The sequence below is a fragment of the Leucopleurus acutus genome (assembly GCF_964270905.1).
Source record: "Leucopleurus acutus genome assembly, chromosome: 6".
Classification (NCBI taxonomy): domain Eukaryota; kingdom Metazoa; phylum Chordata; class Mammalia; order Artiodactyla; family Delphinidae; genus Leucopleurus; species Leucopleurus acutus.
In genome coordinates, this window is record NC_139149.1 from 111,613,106 (window position 1) to 111,633,401 (window position 20,296).

Consider the following 20,296-nt stretch of genomic DNA (forward strand, 5'->3'; position numbering starts at 1 on the left):
GTCAAACCAAAATTTCCTGCCTATTGAAAGAAATTGGAATTCCTTTAACCTGTCACCCAGACTTTGCCAAGGCCCTTTCTCACATATTTGTCCTCTTTCTTAGGCCTGGAGAATGTTTCCGGCTTGAGGGCCTAAAAGAGGTTTTCCAACCCTTCTTGACTCTTCTCAGTTAGAACCCCAGAGAAATGCCAGGGATAAGGTCTCCGAGCCCCTCTCTGCCATGGCCCCATCTCGACTGCCGGTTGTGCTGCGGAGGCTGAGCTAGCTGTGTTCCTGCCCCTGCTGGGTGAGGACGAATTCCTGCCTTGTTCCCTGACCTTTCCTTATCTTGCCCCAATTCACCTCCCATTCCTGGGGCCCCCTCCCCTCTCTTTACCCCTGAGCTCTTCAGCTGCTCTCGTCCTCCCTTCACTTTCCTTCCTTTCTTCTCTGCGTTCAGACCCCGCACCTCTGCGTTTGCTCGGAAGGATCCACATCTTAAATTCCTCCCCCTTCGTGGCTTCAGTCTCCTCTGCAGACTTCGCAGGAACACGCGCTGTGCGCTGAGCAGCAGGCAGAGGACATTCGTTCACAGTCTCGGCCTGGAGGGGAACACAGGGGCCGTTTAACGACGGGCTGCCTTCCTAAGGTAGAATTGCCTGAGAAGCGCTTCCCAAAGTGTTTTCCTTGGAACACTCCATTGCTTAGACGTGCCTCCTCCAGTGGAAAATCCCTGAACACAGAGGATTGTGTGGTCTGATGAGTCTGGGTGCTGTTTCCCTCTGGTAAGTTTCGGACACGTGACCATATGGAAGGCTCTGGAAAGTTCCACACTAAAGAAGCCTGTTTACTTTGACTAGGACTCCCTGTAACAGAGACCGTCCCTCCGGCCTGTTTGTAAGAGCTCTTCTCACCTCAGGTCTTGTGTTAGCTGTTTTTGCCAGAAAGGTCTTCCTTGTGCTTGGCTAATACCCGTCTCTGTCATGCCCGCACGCAGAGCCCAGTTCTGGCCGTCGCCAGCTTGCTGAGACCCTTTGGGCCTAGATTCTGTCACAGCTTTGTGTCCCCAGCAAATCTGATAGTCAGCACTCTTCCTAGGTGGCCCTACACCTAACAGGCAAGCCGCTGAATTGTATGGGCCTCTACTCCTGCCTGTCGTCCCCCCAGAAGCCTAATAGAGGGGGCTTGCTGATTCTGGTAGAGATAACAGGTCAGTCATCACAGTTTTCTGTTGGACCAGCTTGACAACCCTGTTTCAAAAGCCAATGAGCATATGACCTAGCAATTCTACTCTTGGTTATATGCCCAAGGGGAATGAAAACAGATGTCCACATAAAAACTTGTATCTGAGTATTCATAGCAGCATTATTCATCACAGCCATAAGTGGAAACAACACAAACATCTGTCAGCAGGTGAATGGATAAACAAAATATGGTATATTTATACAATAGAATATTATTCAGCAATGAATAAGAAGAATAAAGTACTGATTGACATGTGCTGGGTGAACTTTGAAAACATTATGCTGAGTGAAAGAAGCCAGACACAGGAGGTCACATATCGTATGATGCCGTTTATATCAAGTGTCCAGAGTAGGCAAAACCATAGAGACAGAAAGCAAACTGGTAGTTGCTATGGGCCGGGGAGAGGGGCATGGGGAACGACTGCTACAGGGCATGGATTTCTTTTCGGGGTGATGAACATGTTGAGGAGTTAGATAGCGATGATGGCTGCACAACCTTGCAAATATGCTAAAAATCACTGAGTTGTGCAATTTTAAAAGAGTGAATTTTATGGTATGTAAATTATATCTCAATAAAGCTGTTACTTTAAAAAGAAGTGGAGACTTGTCTGGCGGTCCACACTTCTACTGCAGGGGGCATGGGTTCGATCCCTGGTCGGGGAACTAAGATCCCTCATGCTGTGCGGCGCGGCCAAAAACAAAAAAAACCAAAAAAACCTGTAAAAAGAAGTTAAAAACCAAGTAAATGAGGCCAATCCTCTAATCACTTTTAGGGGGCCCCTGGCAATCATTCTTTTAAGCGCCATCCCTTGATGATACTAGATCCTGTGCTGGTCCATCTGTGATTCATACACTCTGCCCGCTTCCTGGAAACCACACTGGAGCACCTGGCTTGTCCTTCAGCGTCCTCAGAGCTCACCAATAGGACTCCAGGGGTATTGTCTGTGTCCTTTAGCATCTCATCTCCCAGCGTGATCCTTCCAGGCAGGGAGGGAGTGGGAGCCCAGCGGGAGCGCAGACCTGCTTGAAGGAGGTGGCGCTGCTGAGGCACAGAGGGCAGACTGGTGCTGCCAGCGATGAGAGGAAGAAGGGGCGGTTCCCCAGCTCCAGGGGACAGAAAAGGCCACCGAGGAGAGTGGGTGGAGGTACGTTCTGGGTGGGAGGAATGGCATGAGTCGGCCACTGTGGCTGGAGCAGGGCACACTGGGAAGTACTGGGCCTCATCTCCAGCATGACCACATGGGCTTCAAAATACCACCAGCCCACAGGGTTAGATTTCTGGCTGCCCACAGGCTACATTTCTTGGCGGCTGGTACGGTGGTTCCTAACAATGGTGGTTTCTTTTGTGGAGCTGGGGCTGGGGGGTGATAGACAGTGAGGAAGCCTGTTTTGTTTGTTTGTTCATGTATTTGATTTTTACATTTTACCGTCTTAACCGTGTAAGTGTTGAGATCAGTGTACGTTCACATTTTTGTGTAGCCCTCGTCACCGCCCATCTCCAAGACCTTTTCCTCATCCCAAACTGAAACTCGAACCCGTGAAATAATAACCCCCTCCACCCCCCGCTTCCCCTGGTCCCTGGTAACTACCTTCTGTCTCTATGAACTCTAGATACCTCATATAAGTGGAATTATGCAGCGTTTGTCCTTTTGTGTCTGGCCTATTTCAACCTTAGCATGATGTTGACATGTTCATCCATGTTGTAGCATGTATTAGAATTTCATTTTTTAAATGGCGAATAATATTCTATGGTGTAAATATATCATATCCCACTGTATGGATAGATCTCATTTTGTTTATCTGTTCATCTGTCAGTGGACACTCGGGTTGTTTCTGCCTTTGGGCTATTATGAACGGATTTGTTTCTTAAAGCATGATGTTCATACCTGAGCAGCAAGTGATCTCTGGGGAGCAGAAAAGGGGATGGACTTGACGGGAGAAGAGCCAGCGAGTCTGTGAGGAAGCTCCACAATAGCCCGAGTGTATAGAGAAGGGCAGGGGTAGTGGAGTGACCGGGGCAGAAGGACAGAAGGCTGAAGAGGGCTCCACGGGGCTGACCAGGCACTCGGGAGTAGATGGCAGGGCCAGGACCCCTGCCATGGGGAGGCTGGGATCGTTTCCTGCAGGTGGCTCGGGGGTGGGGGGACAGCCAGCAGAGGTGCTGGCTCTGTGTCCAAACTTGGCCAGGAGGGCAGAGCCACCACCCCGCTCATCTGTGACACACAGGTGTGACCGGTCAGACCTGGAGACTAGATTGTGAGCTGGAGGGCAAAGCGTGAAACCGCAGTGCTGGGGCCAGGCCTGACTCACAGCCCAGCACCAGGGCGGGAAGCAGTTTCCAGAGACAGGAGACCAGAGGACGAGCGGAGGGGTTGGTGGAACTAGGGGTGGTGGAGACCCAGGGGCCGGTGACCAAGGGGAGGCTTCCAGAACTGTCAGTTGCTCTACGTAATAGAGTGGGTGCATGGGGCGCCCTGCAGCAGCTATTCTGTCGTCCAGCATCTGGAGGTTCAGTTGATGTTCGTTGACCCAAACTGGGAAAAATCAAGGTAGACGAGCATGTTTTTCATCCTCAAGAAACTTATGGCCTAATTAAGGAGTTGAAAGACATGAAAACACTCCTGCAGTACAAGACCCACTTTGAGTCATATCCCGCAGAGCCCCAGAGGTGTTGGAGGAGAGAGAGGGGACCCTTCCAATGCAGTGAGCCTGGTGGGCACTGCAAGGCAGGAGTCTTTTGAGTCATTTTTCAGTAAATAAGGCCAAAAGCATTACACATTTGGTAGATTAACAAGTGTCCTTCGGTCCTGGCCATGGCCATCCCTCACCAGCGCCCTGCCTTTGACCTACAGGTATGATGCCGGAAGGGATGGCTTCATTGACCTGATGGAGCTGAAGCTGATGATGGAGAAGCTGGGGGCCCCCCAGACCCACCTGGGCCTGAAGAGCATGATCAAGGAGGTGGACGAGGACTTTGATGGCAAACTCAGCTTCCGTGAGGTACCTGCGTCCTGCTGGCCCTGAGCCCCTGGAGGAGGGGGGTGGCCCTGAGAGGACTCGCAGATTTACCATTCCCTGGAGTGCAAATGGCTTTGGCCTCTCTTGAGTGCTGCTTGGATGTTTAACCTACAGTTCTGCTTTTTAAAATAAATTTAAGGATCTAGTGAACCGCAGTGCTGGCATGAAAAAGTGCTGAGCAAGCAGATTGCAAGTCAGTGTGGGTAGGATAACCTCATTTGGGTAAAATGGTAAGTACGGAGAAATCTGGAGGGATGTTCACCAAAATATTCATTGTGGATGTTTGTGGGTGCAAAGTGTTGGTGGTTTTATACTTAAAAATATATATTTAAACTGTTAATTTTATAACAAGCATTTAAAAATAGTAAAAAAAAGAAAGAAAGAAAGAAAAAAGAAATTATACAAAGGGTCTTACTCTGTGCCCATGGACCTTCCCCTCCAAACAGGTCCAAGGATGGGTTTTTTTGGTCTTTGAAACCCTGAAATTGTGTTCGTACAGATATCTTCCTGGAAAAGCACATGGAGTCACCTGATCCCCCAATGGATGAAAACCTCAGCCATTTTTATTTTGGGGAATAAATCTCAAGGCCATTGGGTTTCTTCCATGGCAAGGATGCAGCTCAACAAGGAAGAGAATTCCATGTTTTGTGTGTTTGAGTCTGCGGAAAGGTGTTTAGATATGTCAGTGACCTGTTATTAGAATAACTTTAGCGACACCATCCAGGCTAAAGGCTTGGACATTAGCCCAGCTGCTGTGGTCTCATTTTCAGTCATGTCTCTTTGGGGGCCCTTGGGAGTTGAGAGAAGAGAGGACTGTTCTTGTCTCCTGGTGTTTAACCTTGGTTATTCCAGGAAGAGTGGAGTGCAGGCATCCTGGTTTCTGAGAGTGAGAACTTTAGCCGAATACTGGTCATCTTTCCAGGCTAGATAGGGCCTTTGGATGCTCTTGCTGGGGGTCTCTGCAGCTGACCTAGCAGCCATGAGTCCCTTTCCCCAGCTGGCCTTGCCTCTCACTGCCCACAGATCAACTCCAGAATCTCCCATCTCTTCCTTTCCTAAACTGGCACATATGGAGACGGATCATGAAAACCTGTGCTGGACACAGCCCTCAAGATAATCTGGTACCAGACTTCTCATTTCAAGGCTAAGGAGCTAGAAGACCAAAAGGGTCAACACTTGCCTGAAATCAGGTCCCAGCTCAGGGCTGGGCCTGGGTTACAGCCTCCCCCCATCATTCACCACATTCAACTTCCCAGCTGCCTCTCTGTCTCCCTCGCCTCTCTTTTGGTTCCTTTGTATCATTCATACATCATGCTGGGCATTGGCTCTTTCCAATCTGGGTACCCCTGGAGTATAGAACGTAAAGGATCATGCCTTGGCGAAGCTTTGGAGGCAAGGTTGGGGAAAGAACTTCTATGGCAAAGTTGTGACCTCTGGAGAACAGAAACTGAGGGTGCTTAGAAAGTCTGTGCAAGTCAGCAACTGAGCTAAGACACAGTCCCTCCCCTCTTTTACCCAGGAGCCACCCAAATGTGCCCCTCTCTGCATCCAAGATGCTCAGTTAGCTTTTGGTTAGCTGCTGGCTTGGCCATTTCGCCCAGACGGTGGACATCAGAGGCTTAGACATCTCCAAAGGGTTTTGTTGTGGGTCCTCAACCTGCCTACAGGCCTTCAGTGACATTCACATTCAGTCTTTTGTCAGTTCAGAGCCCCACTGTGGTCCCAGCTCTAGGAGTTGTACCCAGAGGTACAGGATTTGGACGTATAGATGCATTTGCCATTAATACTCCACAGTCTAACCTCCTGCTCTTAGTATTTCACTCTGCTGGTTTCTGCACATGTTGTAAGCCACTAGTGGGCCGATGCTGTGTTTGTGTAACGAAAAGAGGCTTATAGCCCAACCTCCATCTTCCACACAGAGCTGCATAACTGGAACAAGTTATTTTACTTCTCAGCTTCAGTTTTTCTGTCCTTAAAATAGGGCTGTTGGGCTTCCCTGGTGGCGCAGTGGTTGAGAGTCTGCCTGCCGATGCAGGGGACACGGGTTCGTGCCCCGGTCCGGGAAGATCCCACATGCTGTGGAGCGGCTGGGCCCATGAGCCATGGCCGCTGAGCCTGCGCGTCCGGAGCCTGTGCTCCGCAACGGGAGAGGCCACAGCAGTGAGAGGCCCGTGTACCGCAAAAAAAAAAAAAAAAAAAAAAAAAATAGGGCTGTTAATAGCTTTTGCTCAGGACTGTTTCGAGAACCAAGTTCTCTTTCTATGCCTCCATCAGTTAGAACTCTTGACTGCAAGTGAGGGAAAGAGAATGCTAGCTAATTTAAATAAGAAAAGAACAAACAGCTATTGGCTTACATACCTGGGAGATGAAGAAGTGGAAGTGTTTTAGTCACAAGTAATCCAAGGTCTTCCTCTTGCCGTATCTTGAATGTGTTTTTTCTGTGTCCACCTCATCTTTTCTTTCCAAATAAGGTGTTGTCCCTGGCATATGACAAGATGGCTGCTGGCAGCTCCAGGCTACATTGTCCCAGGGCATAGAGGGCTTCTTTATCCCAGAGTCCCTACCAGTCTCAGGAGAAGGCTTCTGATTGGCCCTAATAGGGATACATGCCCACCTCCTGGACCAGTCATTGCATCCAGGGTACTGTGATTGGCTAGATCCAGGTCATGTGCCACGAGGCACCATAGTCAACAGCTCCACCATCATCACAGGTGTCCTCATGACCTGGCACTTAGTAGGTGCTTGGTGAGTTTGTATTCCCTTTCTTTTTCTTTGGATTAACTCAACTGAAGTGAGTTATATCTAAATAAAAGCTACTTTCCCCCAACATACAAGGAAATCGATCTTTCTTTTAAACCATTTCTCTTCCAATTATGAAAATAATATATGCACACAAGGGGCATTTTAGAAGATGGCATATATGGAACCATTAAAAATGATGATGTATTCAATAGCACAGTGTTTGATGACCAGAGAACACATGTTGACAATGTAAAAAGCAGGGAAAAAAGCAGATTTCCAAACTGTATATAAAATATAATTGTTTAGGGCTTCCCTGGTGGCGCGGTGGTTAAGAATCCACCTGTCGGTGCAGGGGACACAGGTTCGAGCCCTGGTCCGGGAAGATCCCACATACCGTGGAGCAACTAAGCCCGTGCACCACAACTACTGAGCCTGCGCTCTAGAGCCCACGAGCCACAACTACTGAAGCCCGTGCGCCTAGAGCCCGTGCTCTGCAACAAGAGAAGCCACCACAATGAGAAGCCCGTGCACCGCAACAAAGAGTAGCCTCCGCTCTCTGCAACTAGAGAAGGGTTGCACGCAGCAACGAAGACCCAACGCAGCCAAAAATAAATAAATAAATACTTTAAAAAAGAAGTAATCATTAAGATAAATAAATTAACTTAAAAAATAAAATATAATTGTTTGCATTTATGGTTTATGTACGTGTACAGACATGTAGAAGAAGTCATAAGGATGGACCAGAGTTAGCAGTTCTATGTCCATAACTGTAGGCATCTAGAATCCTATTCCAGGCACTCACCACCTCATTCTCCTTTGGAGGCAGACAGCGAGGACTTAATATCCTCCCCTCTTTTTTTGTAGTCCTCACTAATTCCATTACACCTCTCTCAAAGCGAATTGCTCCAAGGCCAGATGTGTGGTAGTTTTGTACAAAGGCTGGATGAGGGGTTTACTAGATTCCATGTTAGTACTGAGAACTATAGGTCCTGTTTTCTCCTCCCACCTTACCCTCTCTGGGGTGGGTCCCTGGCAGCCCTGGCTGTACTGGGTTGCACCCCTGCCTGTTCATGGTTGATTGGACCATGGATGGACCTCTGGCTAGACTAGGTCAGTTGGATTCCCTATCTGGGATTTTGAAACTGGGGCTGAAGTACTGCACGTTGGCTGTGCAGGTGGCTCTTCCCATAAGAGTAACTCAATGTGGGGCAGCCATTTTCTCCCACGTGGTCCAGACACAAGAGCTCAAGAGGGAATGTTGCCTCCAATCCTGAGAACATTGCCTCTCCCTGTTCCAGTCCTCTTCCAGGTCACTGTATTTTACCCTTGGGTTTTTGAGACATCCTTTCTGTATAATGAATACCTCCTTTTTACTTAAGCCAACAAGTGTGTTTCTGTCACTTGCCATCTAAGAGCTCTAACTAATGTGGGGAAGTGTTTGCATCATCAATCAGAGTCATGAAATTTAAAATTTCCTTAAATTTGGGACTTCCCTGGCGGTCCAGTGGTTAAGACTTCGCCTTGCAGTGCAAGGGGTGCAGGTTCAATACCTGGTCGGGGAGCTAAGATCCCACATGACTTGCGGCCCCAAAAAACCAAAACATAAAACAGAAGCAATATTGTAACAGATTCAATAAAGACATTAAAAATGGTCCACATCAAAAAAATCTTTAAAAAAATTCAATCAAAAAAAAATTTCCTTAAATTTGTCAGAAGCATTTGACAGCTTGCGTCTGAAACTGCTTTTTAGTTTTGTTGGTTCTCTCTGTTTCTTTGTTTTCTGCCTCTCCTTCCCTCCCCCCTCTTTGCTCAGAGTCACAGCTAGGACACTTTCCAATCCTCTACAACATACCAGTCTTTGTGGACTATAAATAGGAAGACAAACAAGGCTGGGCAGTTGGAGAAATTGTCATTCAGGGGTTAGGGATTGTAATACACTAAATGGGAAAGTCTGGCGTGCTTTGGGGAAGGCTGAACATTTTCAGGTTGAGCTGGATTTTTTTTTCTTCTTCTTTAACTGGCTGGGGCTGGGGGGGACCCCTGAGTTAGAACAGAGCTGCTGGCGGTCATCCGCTGAGCTGGCAGAGTGAAAGTGAGCCCACGTGGCCGGGACCCTTGAGGAATACTTTGAGTCCTTCTGTAAACACCAACATTGTCATCTCTGCTGCAGATGTGAGAAAAATGAGTTTCAGAGATGAAGAGACACCCCCTCCCCGTCGGGTCACTTGGGCTGCTGCTAGGCTGGGGGCAGTGTTCCATCTTTCCCAAGCTGCCTCCCTGGTATGGAGGGGGTATCTGTTTCGTGTTTACCGTATGGAGCATTGGGGAGGGGGGTGGCTTCTGTAACTAAGTGCTTTAAGGATGGGCAGGGTACTGAGGGACGGATGGGTATTTTACTCCTTCTCTCTGCCCGAGGCTCACGTTTGCAGTGCTGAAGTCTTGGCTGCTTCAGGCTCTTCCATGAGAGCCTGACCACCACCGTCCCCCTGCCCCCTTGTCCCCCATCCTACTCTTGGGGGGGGCCTCACCTCCTTCAGTAGGCTTGATTTCCAAGGCTTCTTTGGAGCCAGTGTTCTGGCTCGGTTAGTCTGCAGCAAACTGAGTCTCTGCCGGCCTCTAGTGAGAGAGTTTGAAGCTGCAGGTGGGTGAAAGTGACGTTTCTGTAGAGTGAAGCTGACCATGGTGGCCTTCGTGAAGCTGAAAGTCCTGGAACATCTTGCTTCACCGCTTGCTTTGTATTTGGCGATGTCCACAGTGAAGTTAGGACCCCTGAAGCAAGAATTACAAAGAAGGGCTTGCCGGCAAGGCATTTTGGGGTGGTGGTAGTGGAAGCCAAGACTTTCACTTAATGAAACACGCTTCCCTCTAGGGATTAAGAGCGTTGGCAGTAAAAGACACAAGTTGGAATTTGGAAAAAGCGTGCTGAAGTTGTCTTACCTCTCACTGTGCTTTAGCTAATGTTGTTTCCTCTTGGGGAAGACAATCTTTAGAGGAGACGGTCATGAAAAAACCCCCTGAAAACTGACATTTCACACATATTTTAGGCACTTGAAAACCTGGAGGAGCCTCTTTCTGGGATGAATTGGAATACATCAATTTTTATTCTTTCTAGATGGAAAAATAAATTATGGAAGTTGGACAGATGTCTGATAGACAAATTCATGAAAATTTTTTAAAGAAGAGAAGTAAAAAGCCATAAAACTTCCTTGGGGGTGATGGAAGGACGTGCAGGTGGGGGCGGGACGGGACAGGGACAGCTCTTTCAGGTTGGCCTATTTATTTATTTAAAAATTTATTTTGCAGAGGTCTTAGTACAAGTTGGCTTTAAAGACAAATTCATTCAGGTCACATTTTGAATCTGGAGGAAGGGGGTGGATTATTCAATAAATGATGTGGAGATTACTAGCTAACCATTTGGAAGAAAATAAGGTTAATGATAAACTTCACATGACAAATCAGAATAAATTTGAGATTAAATATTTACGCTTTTGAAAAAGTCATAAATGCAGTAGACAAGAACACAGGCAATTGTTTATGTAACCTTGGTGGCAAGGAAGGATTTTCTAAGCATAACATTGGTGAGAGAAAAGGAAAGCTTGATAATTTTTGAAAAAATTTTGCTGTAAACAAAATTGAAAGGGAAGTGACAGAGCTAATGTATTTGAAACATAAAGTATTTGGAACAAGGTTCTATAAAGATGTCTTAGAAAACACCAAAAATGGTAAATAGTCTAATGCCCAAAATGGGACACAAATGGAAAATGGAAATCGTTCAAAACTGTCCGAAATATTGAATTATTTCATTTTAAAAAATAGTACATACGGGTCTACTGGATTTTTTCCTTCATGACTGTTAACTAGGATGTTGCCAATTTTTTGCTTTTCCAGACAATGCTTCTTAAACTATTGTGTAAATGGTTCTAAAGGACAGATTCCCAGCAGTGGAATTAATGATTGGTAGGGTGAAAACATTTTATCTTTTGTAAATATTTCCAGAGTGCCCTCCAAAAATTTTGATTCAAGTTACACTCCCATCCACTCGATAGAAGGGTGCCCATTCCCCTACATCCTTGTGGACAAATAGGCAGCTTTGGTTTCTGTCTTTCTTTCTTTCTTTTTTTTTATTTTTGGCACGGGTCACGTGGGATCCCCCGAACAGGGATCGAACCCACGCCCCCTGCAGTGGAAGGGCAGAGTCTTAACCTCTGGACCATCAGGGAATTCCCCATGTTTTCAGCTTTGACAAAATAATTTGTCACACGGACACGTATACACCCCTTTTAATAGGCTTGGCTATAATGACCCTAGCTCAGGCCAGAGGGGAGTGCTGCGAATCTCTCGGTGATGCTGACTTTGACCCTAATCAACCTTCCCCTGTAGTTCCTGCTAATATTCCACAAGGCCGCAGCGGGGGAACTACAGGAGGACAGTGGGCTGATGGCGCTGGCGAAGCTTTCTGAGATCGACGTTGCCCTGGAGGGCGTCAAAGGTGCCAAGGACTTCTTTGAAGCCAAGGTAGGTGCCTCCTTCCTGTGCGGGGGCAATCCCTCCCTCTGCGCACCCTGCCCAGCAGGAGCTCCCAGCCAGCGACCAGCTCATCAACTCCCTCAGGACAAGGGAAACAGCAAGCGCTTAATCGTGTGAGCTTGTAGGGAAATGAGAGCACGTTTGTGTGCCGTCTGAAAATTAAAAGCAAAACAGGAGAACTGCCAGACGGCAAATGCATTTGATCCTGGTTTCAGATTCAAACAGGTTTGCTGGTGCAATGCTGCCAGATTGACTCTGAATCCAGACTTTCCTAAGGAATTCCTCCTTACCCCAAACCACAGTTGAGTTACTTGGACAGCTACCTGCATGTCTGCATCTTAGACACCTGTGTGTAAACAAGCGAATAATGGGGCCCAAGGAGGGTGCCTTGGTGGCTTGCCCTGAATCAGAAAAAGTATTTGCATCATTGACAATGGCTGGGAGCTGGGAAGGAATCTCCAGTGCCTGGTCTTGGAGCCCTTCTGGGTGCTTCCATTCATTCACGAGTTCATAAGGTCATTGAACGTTTATGGAGATCTTGCCCCTGCTGGGTGCTGTCGTTTTCCTCTCCGCAGGGCACATCTGCAAAAAGGGCGATCAGGAGAGTCCTCCGAATCCCCCTCCACAGCAGTGGAGTGCAGTGGATAAGGCTACCTGGGTTCAGATTCTGCCTCCTCCCTTACCTGTCACCTGTCTGTGCCTTAGTTTCCTCATCTGTATAATGGGGTTGATAATGGGATTGCCATGAGGATTAAATGCATTCATGTGTATGAAGCGTTTAGCAAGCTCCTGGCTCACCGAGAGCACTCTGTATGTGATATGAGCTGTTGGGACGCCCTTCCACTCCAGGTAGGAGACAGCCAGCCTCTTGTGGAGTTTTGGCTTATTCCAGGAGTTTGCCCAGAGACAAAGTGTCCTTGGTGATACAGCCCAGCCTGCTCAGGCCCCTAAGCAGCACTCTCTCTTCACTTCTCTGTGACGTTGCCTTGGAGACAAGAGTCCATCATCTTTCTGCCAGTATGTAAACTGTGAATCGTGGTGGCCTCCTTATGCCTGAATCCCCTACTGCTGTCACCTGGCAGTTTCAGGGACAGGCGGACCACTCACTGCACCTTCAACACCAGCATCGTATATCCAATCTTGAAAGTGGTTTGACTTAACATTGGTTCAACTCAGTTCCAGAAATGCCAGGCACCAAATCAAGCTCTGGAGAAACTCGCATTGATAATGATGAGTAGAGAGGAGGGATGGTGGGAAGAGTCCTCTCTATTCATTGACTGAATCACCACTTGCAGATCTCCCGAGATGTCTTGGGCAGGGGCCTGGGGTTGAAACCCAAAGTTAACAGGACTCTGTTTTCAGCACACTGCTGTAGCTCGATATGCCGAGCGCTCAAGTCTGTATGGAGTCTCTGAGAATGTCTTATCTGGGCATTCCCAACCTTTTATAATCTGGCTGTGATCCCAGCTCCACCCTTCTTCACCCCTATGCACAGTTCTTCAAGTACTGCCATGTCTTTTCACAACGGGGCCTCAATACCTGCTGTTTCCTCTGCCTGGAATGTCCCACCCAAATGCCTCTTCCATGAGAACTCTACTCATTCTACCAAACCCACCTTAAAGAGCTGCCTCTTCTTGGCGGCTTTTCCTGACTCTCGGGGCTGAGACTGTCCATGCTCTTCCAGGTGCCTCTATTATGAATGGAAGCAGTATTATAATTTATCTGTTCAAGGCATTCTTGGACGCTCTTGGTAAGAGTATAAATTGACCCAACTTTTTGGAGAGCAGCTTGGGGCCAGCTGTTAACATTTCCTATCCTTCACCTCTGGAAATCTGCCTCGAGGATTTTATCCTTCAGAGATACTCCTGAAAATGCACCTAGATGTATAGACAAGGATTTTCATACAGTATTGTTATAACAGAGGAAAATTGGAAACAACCAAAACTTCCACTACTGGGTAGTTGAGTCCACTGTGGTACACCCACACATTTGTACACCCTGCAGCTCTCAAAGAATGAGATGCAGCTGCATTCATGTGTGGACAGATGTCCCGAATGAATTAGGCAAAACAGTATATTTGAAACCCAATTTCATTAAATAGTTAAGTACAACCTGGATAATTATATACTAAAGTATTAGTAATAGTGATGTCAGAGGAACCTATTTTCTATAATTTTGTAAGGTTTTATAATGTGTGTGCATTATTTTTACAACAAGGAGGAAAGATGAAAAGAATAACAATAAAATTTTTTGTGTTTATACGTCTGCCTCCTCGCCCACAGATTCAAAGGCAGGTGTGTTATGTTTGTAATTACAGTGCCTGACTAATAATGGCTCTCAGGAAATGTTTGCATGAATGACGAATGGAAGGAATTATTGCCCAAGTTTGGGAGAAGGCCATAAAGGAGCTGACATTTGCTACAGATGTTCAGAGATGAATGGGGATTCACCTTGTAATCAGGGAAGGGAAGGCGTTCCTGGCGTGGAAACAGCAAGAGCAAAGGCTCCAAGGCATGGTGGGGGGGTGGGGCGGGAGTGTCTGGAGGTTGGCCTCTGTCCACACTGGATGCAGTTGGACAGGAGACTCTGGGCTCCCCTGAGGGCCAGGCCTTCCCCAGACTGCTGATCACCAGACTTATCTGCCAACCAGCTTCCCAGACCTCACCCAACTCTACCTGGGCTCTGCAGGGGGATCCAGTGCATAGCCAGGCTTGGAGGGCAGGGCCTTGATGTGATCAGCAGTGGGCACGATGGGGACAGACTTGCCCCGGGGGAGGCTGGACTCAGGGAGGCCTCCGTAGATGGCTGGAGAAGAATTGCAGGTCCGATGAAGAGCATGACAAAGGGGCTGGGAAGGAGGTAAGGATGAATCCCCAACTCCCTAGAACTCTCAGTATTTATGACCACTTGATTGGAGGTGGAAATTATAATGTCACGAGGTTATTGGAGTTGTGTGGCCAGGGGTTGATGTTTAAAAAAATCAAGACAGGACCCATGCCCGTGAATGTGAATGGTTTATGGAGGAAAAGTGATAAGCTGGGTTTTACTAAGTCCAAGGTGACTTCAGGCAAGGGAAGATCTGCCCCTTCGTCGGAAGGGTAACCTGTTGTTGTTTTTTTTAGCGCCCCTCCTACCCAACCCTCTTTAGATTGGGTATTTTTCTTTCTAGTATTTCTCACTACCTGGCATATATTTATTGATCGTCTGCAAACACAGTAAAAAAGAAAGACCTTGTGCCTTTTGTTTGCTAATAGTTTCTGCTCAGGTTCTGTTGGACAGAATTTGGCCACACCCAGCTAAATGGGAGGCTACAAAATACCTTTTTTTTTTTCTGGGGATCCATGTGCCCAGTTGTAATTCTGCTACTAAGGAAGATGAGCATACTAGATACTGAGAGTCATGGAATAATCTCTTCCACACTTGTCCACACCTGAACCAACCGCTGTCAAGGGCTGGAGTATCTACCCTGATTGGATTTGCTTCTCGAGCCCAGGGGTGAGGTCAGTCTCCCCTAAACCCTTGGGCCATGTGCCAGGGGAGCATCTCATAGAAAGAAAGAAGGAGGAAATGGATGTTTCATGGACACTCAGCCACACAGACCACAGGAGCTCTCTGTCTTCGCAAGATACAAGCTGAAACCCGAGAACTAGAGGGAACTGACCAAGGGCAGAACATAATGGTGACTGGACTGTGGGAAAGGAAGTAACCAGAGATACAAGGAAACCCTGGAGAAAATGGTATTTTGGAGGCCAGGAGCAGTTTCAAGAAGAGATTGAATCAGATGAGGCCAGAGCAGAGGTCTTGGGTCCAGCAAATGGGTCAGTGGAGATTTTTGAGAGATGAGGTTCACTGTGGAGGGCAGATTGTAGCAGGGTAAGAGGCGGGTGGGAACTGGGGGGAAAGAGCCCTGATGGCTGCTTTTCTGTCTAGAAGGTTGGCAGAGGGGCCTGGACAAAGTGCGGATGGTAGCTTAGGATCAGGAAAGAACTTCTGAGTTTTGGGGTTTCTTTTTAAAGCCTAGGGAAGATAGATGTTGGTGTGTTTTTATGTCACAGGGAAGTGATCCAGGGAGAAGAAAACATGAAGATAAAAAAAGGAAGGGGTGATTGATGGGACAAGGACTTGGAGATCACGGAATCAAGAGATGAGGCAGACTTTTAATGTGGAGAAGAAGGAGCCCAAGTAAAGTAATTGCAAAGGGCCCCCAACCCTCCTCTGACCTGGCCAGGAATGGGCAGGTGGGGTGACTGACAAACACCTGAGTGCTGATGATGATTGGCCAGACCCTCTGCTGAGCGCTTCAGATTCATGTGTTATCTAATGCTCACACAATCACTCTGGAGGTAGGTGTTACTGACCCACTTTGCAGATGAGGAAATTGAAGCTTAGACAGTGGTTTGTTGATAAATGTTAAGCAAATGGCTGTCTGGACAAACTATATATATATATGCCCAAGTTTATTATAAATATATTTTGCAGATATAAAGGATATGCAGCACACATTTTGCAAATAATAAAATATATACTATTTTAATTGTAGATTCCATATAGCCTATTGATTCTTTTTTAAAAAATAAATTTATTTATTTTTGGCTGCTTTGGTTCTTTGTTGCTGTGTGCTGCTCTCTCTAGTTGCGGCGAGCGGGGGCTAGTTCCCCGATAAGGGATCTAACCTGTGCCCCCTGCAGTGGAAGTGCGGAGGAGTCCTAACCACTGGACAGAGCAGGAATCCCCCTTTGCTGGACTCTTGCATTTGTAGGCAGCCTATGATTGCAACTGACAAAAGAATGTAGTTCCGGGGACTTCCCTGGCGGTCCAGTGGTTAAGACTCTGTGCTTCCAATGCAGGGACAACAGGCTCGATCCCTGGTTGGGGAACTAACACATCCCACATGCTGTGTGGTGCAGCCAAAAAAAAAAAAAAAAAAAAAAAATGTAATTCCAACATGAATGTTGGTTGGTATTTTGTTTAAAATTAATTTCTAAGAAAAAAGTGAAAGGACATATATCAGAACTTCATTCAGTCATCAATGACGTGAGCAACATTTTCGCTGAATTTGATAATAGTTTTCAAATATTGGAAGAACATTCTCTCCATCTTGGAGCTATTCACAATGTAAAGGCTACAAACACTACACATGTTTAAGTTTAAACTTAAAACTTAAAAACATTTTTCCATCACTTTCTTAAGAAAAGATTGTCTAGACAGTCAGTGAAACAATAATCAAAACCCTTGTTTGTAGCATAGTTGTTCCAAGATGTAAATACTCCCACTGGGGTTGCTTTCAAGCTACCAACAGGATGCTGTTGAACGCAGAGTTGGGAAGATTCAAGGTAGCATGTCATCATATAGGATTTCCACCTTAGAGGTATAACAGACATAGGTAACCTCAAGAACACAAATAACAGTAAAATGTAGTAAAATAATCAGGAAGTGATGACTTTTAAGTATGTATTACTTTTGTTTGTAATATAATTTATTTAATTGTGAAAGTATATAAATCTAATTTTTAACAGCAGCTATATATATATATATATATATTTTTTAGCAGCTATATATTTCTTAAGGATTTTTTGTTATAAACTTTTTTTTTTTTTTTTTTTGGCTGCGTTGGGTCTTTCATTGCTGTGCGCGGGCTTTCTCTCATTGCGGTGAGCCGGGGCTACTCTTGGTTGCGGTGCGCAGGGTTCTCACTGCGGTGGCTTCTCTTGTTGTGGAGCACGGGCTCTAGGCGTGCGGGCTTCAGTAGTTGTGGCACACGGGCTCAGTAGTTGTGGCTCACGGGCTCCAGAGCGCAGGCTCAGTAATTGTGGTGCATGGGCTCAGTTGCTTCACAGCATGTGGGATCTTCCCAGACCAGGGTTCGAACCCGTGCCCCCCCTGCATTGGCAGGTGGATTCTTAACCATTGTGCCACCAGGGAAGTCCCTTAAGATTTTTTTGATATGGACGATTTTTAAAGTCTTTACTGAATTTGTTACAATATTGCTTCTGTTTGTTATGTTTTGGTGTTTTGGCTGTGAGGCATGTGGGATCTTAGCTCCCCAACCAGGGATCAAACCCGCACCCACTGCATTGGAAGCCAAAGTCTTAACCACTGGACCACTGGGGAAGTCCCTAACAATGGCTCTATTTAACAACCAGTTCATAAAATTCCTGAAAATCAAACAACTGGCTTGCAAGCAGGCACCAGCCAGTACACCTCTGAGCCTAGAGATGTTCGATGAAGCGCCCAGGGTCTCACTTCCAGAAGCACAGGGAAAGGGGGAAGGATAAAATGGGTGGGAGAGGAGTCCAGAGTGGACGGACTGCGTTCGTCTGTGTTTTCTAAATGAGGGAGAAGGTGGGCTGCTGAGAGTGGCAGGATCCTTAAAGGCTGTGGCTGATCTTCGGATGACTGCTGTGGGGAAAGAGATGGGAGGAGGAGGGCTTTACTGAAGGCCCAGCCCAAACTGGACATCCTCACCTCCCAGTGGGTCCAGACACCGTCCTTGTGAGACTTCTAAGAAAAACACGTTCTCAGCCTGCAAGCAGGAACAAAGTCCTTGGTCCAAGGGCAGCACTTGGCAGACTGGGAGGGGAGAGGTGAAGTGTGTCAGGCAGAAGTTCAGGTCCTAAAAAAAAGAAGTGCAGGTCCTGGGAGTTGGAGGTACTGTGACAGGTGTGTTGCAAAGATTGGTCAGGCATCCTTTTCGGGTTAGAAAGTAAACTAGGGCAAGGCCAACACACTAGAGAATGGGAGTGTGAACCCAGGTTGTAGGGTTCTCTGGATGCTTGGGGAGGCTGGGTAGATAGTAAACTCCAACCTGGACTTCTCGCCAGAGTCAAGAAAGAGCAGTCTCTGTTGAAATTTTTGATGACATCAAAATTTAAATATTTGTATGACCCGAGATACCTTGAAGTTAAAAGACAAACAAAAGACTAGAGGAAAGTAACTGAAGAAAAATATATAATGGGGGACTAGACCTAAATTATGTAAAGAATTGCAAATTAAAGGGAAAAAAAACCAACTGAATAGAAAAACGGGCAAAGCATACAAATGGGTAATTCACCAAAGAGGAAATAAAAGAAGGTGCCAATTTTTTTGCCTATCAGATTGGCAAACAGGAAAAAGGTTAATGATAAGCGTTGGTAAGGTTGGGAAATGAGCGCTTGCATTCTGTGATGGTGGGGTGCAAACTGGAGCAGCTGTTTGGAGAGCAGTTTAGCAGTCTTTATTAAAAATAATGTACATGCCCAACATGTTTGCAAATTCTACCAAATTGATGAGACACACAGAGAGGGGGAAAAAAAAAAGAATCAGTCCTAGAATAGAGGATAAAGATGGATTTATCTGATACTGTATTATTGAAGATGGACTCATATCTCATTCACAACGCCAACAAAAAACATTCAGTATTTGGAAGTAAATTTAGAAGGATTGATTCAGAGAAAGCTGAAAATTTTAGTTGGTAACATTAAAAAAAACCCAAAACAACCAGTACTGAATGAAAACTGAGTCATTCAGGGAAAACTGTACATTATAAAGATATCCCTTTGCCGCAGGCAGATTGATGCAATCCTATTCGAGATGCCTGGAGGAAGCTCATTTGGTTTTTGTTTTCCCCTAGAACTAAAGAATATTATTGTGAAATTAATGGTGGAAAGTAGAAGTGGGCAATAGGCGTGGATGTTAGGGGTATCCTGAAAAAGAAGCTGAGGTGGAAAAGCCAACCCAGCAGATAGGAAGGGGCATGTGTAACACAGCAGCAAATAAAGTGACGGTGTCCTCGCTGTTAGAAAGCAAACACTGGAAGACCAAGGGGAGGGAGTGTTGGGCGGGGGTCAGGCCCCCAGCAGGACCAGGATCCCAGGTCACGTGGCTGGAGACAAGCGAATTCTGTCTGATGGGCTGCTCCCTCTGCAGGTTTCTCTTTCCTCTCTCACTCTGTTGGTCTGTCCTCGCTGTTTCTCTGCAGGTCCAAGCCTTGAACTCTGCCAGTAAGTTTGAAGCGGAGATAAAAGCAGAGCAAGATGAACGGAAGCAGGCGGAAGAGAAGAGGAGGCTCCGCCAGGCAGCCTTCCGGGAACTCAAGGCCGCTTTCAGTACATAGTTGGGCTGACCTTGACCTCTGGCCACAGCTGTGCCTCACAGATGCCCCGGAGAGACCTGGCCGGGCATCCTCACCCCAGCTGACCCTTTGCCCCAACAAGCCTTCACAACCACCACCCAGCGCAAACTCCTTAACCTCATAGGGGTGGCAGGGGGTGGCTCTCATCCCCATTTGGGAGCCCCTCCCAGAGGTTCCAGCTGCCCCCCACAAGTCCCTCTCCTGCTTGCCTTCCTCTGCCCTTCTCTGTAGCCGGAATGTGCCTCTACTTGGCAACCTTTACCTTTTCTTTGTCTCTTTCCCACTCCACAGAGTGGTCTACTGTGTTAATTTGTACAGATACTTCTTTCTTTGGTGGTCCTCAGAGGAGATAGTCCCTGGAGGCCTATGATGCTAATGTTGCCCATTTTCTTGGGTAATCCTTTTTCTGTGCCTCTTCCCGTCATGCCCCTCTCTCCTTTGTTTCTCATCCAACTTCCCTGTTCTCATTCTTAGCCTGATCCTGCCGGGTGCTTTTGCATCTTCTGTCCTCTGATGATGGTGAGGTTTAAGGCAGGCCAGGCTGGACCACTCCCTAACCCCTCTCCAATAGGGGGCACGGCATGCTGCTGAGATGACACAAAATAGTGAAAGGATAGGAGATTCTGTTCCTTCCCATCACCTTTCTCCTGTCCTCTTAGCATCCCCCCTATATCTA

At 46.9% G+C, this 20,296-nt stretch overlaps 1 protein-coding gene across 1 annotated transcript in view; it reads left to right on the forward strand.

Annotated features, from left to right (window-relative positions):
* EFHD1 (EF-hand domain family member D1) overlaps positions 1 to 19,602 on the forward strand; it is a gene marked incomplete at both ends in the record, with an annotated part of 37,973 nt that extends 18,371 nt beyond the window's left edge. Inside the window, 3 exons of the mRNA XM_082841425.1 lie at positions 4,076 to 4,223; positions 11,364 to 11,498; positions 19,468 to 19,602. Of these exons, the coding sequence (XP_082697551.1) occupies positions 4,076 to 4,223; positions 11,364 to 11,498; positions 19,468 to 19,602 (418 nt within the window). The remainder of the gene's footprint in view (positions 1 to 4,075; positions 4,224 to 11,363; positions 11,499 to 19,467) is intronic.
* Positions 19,603 to 20,296: the final 694 nt, after the last annotated feature.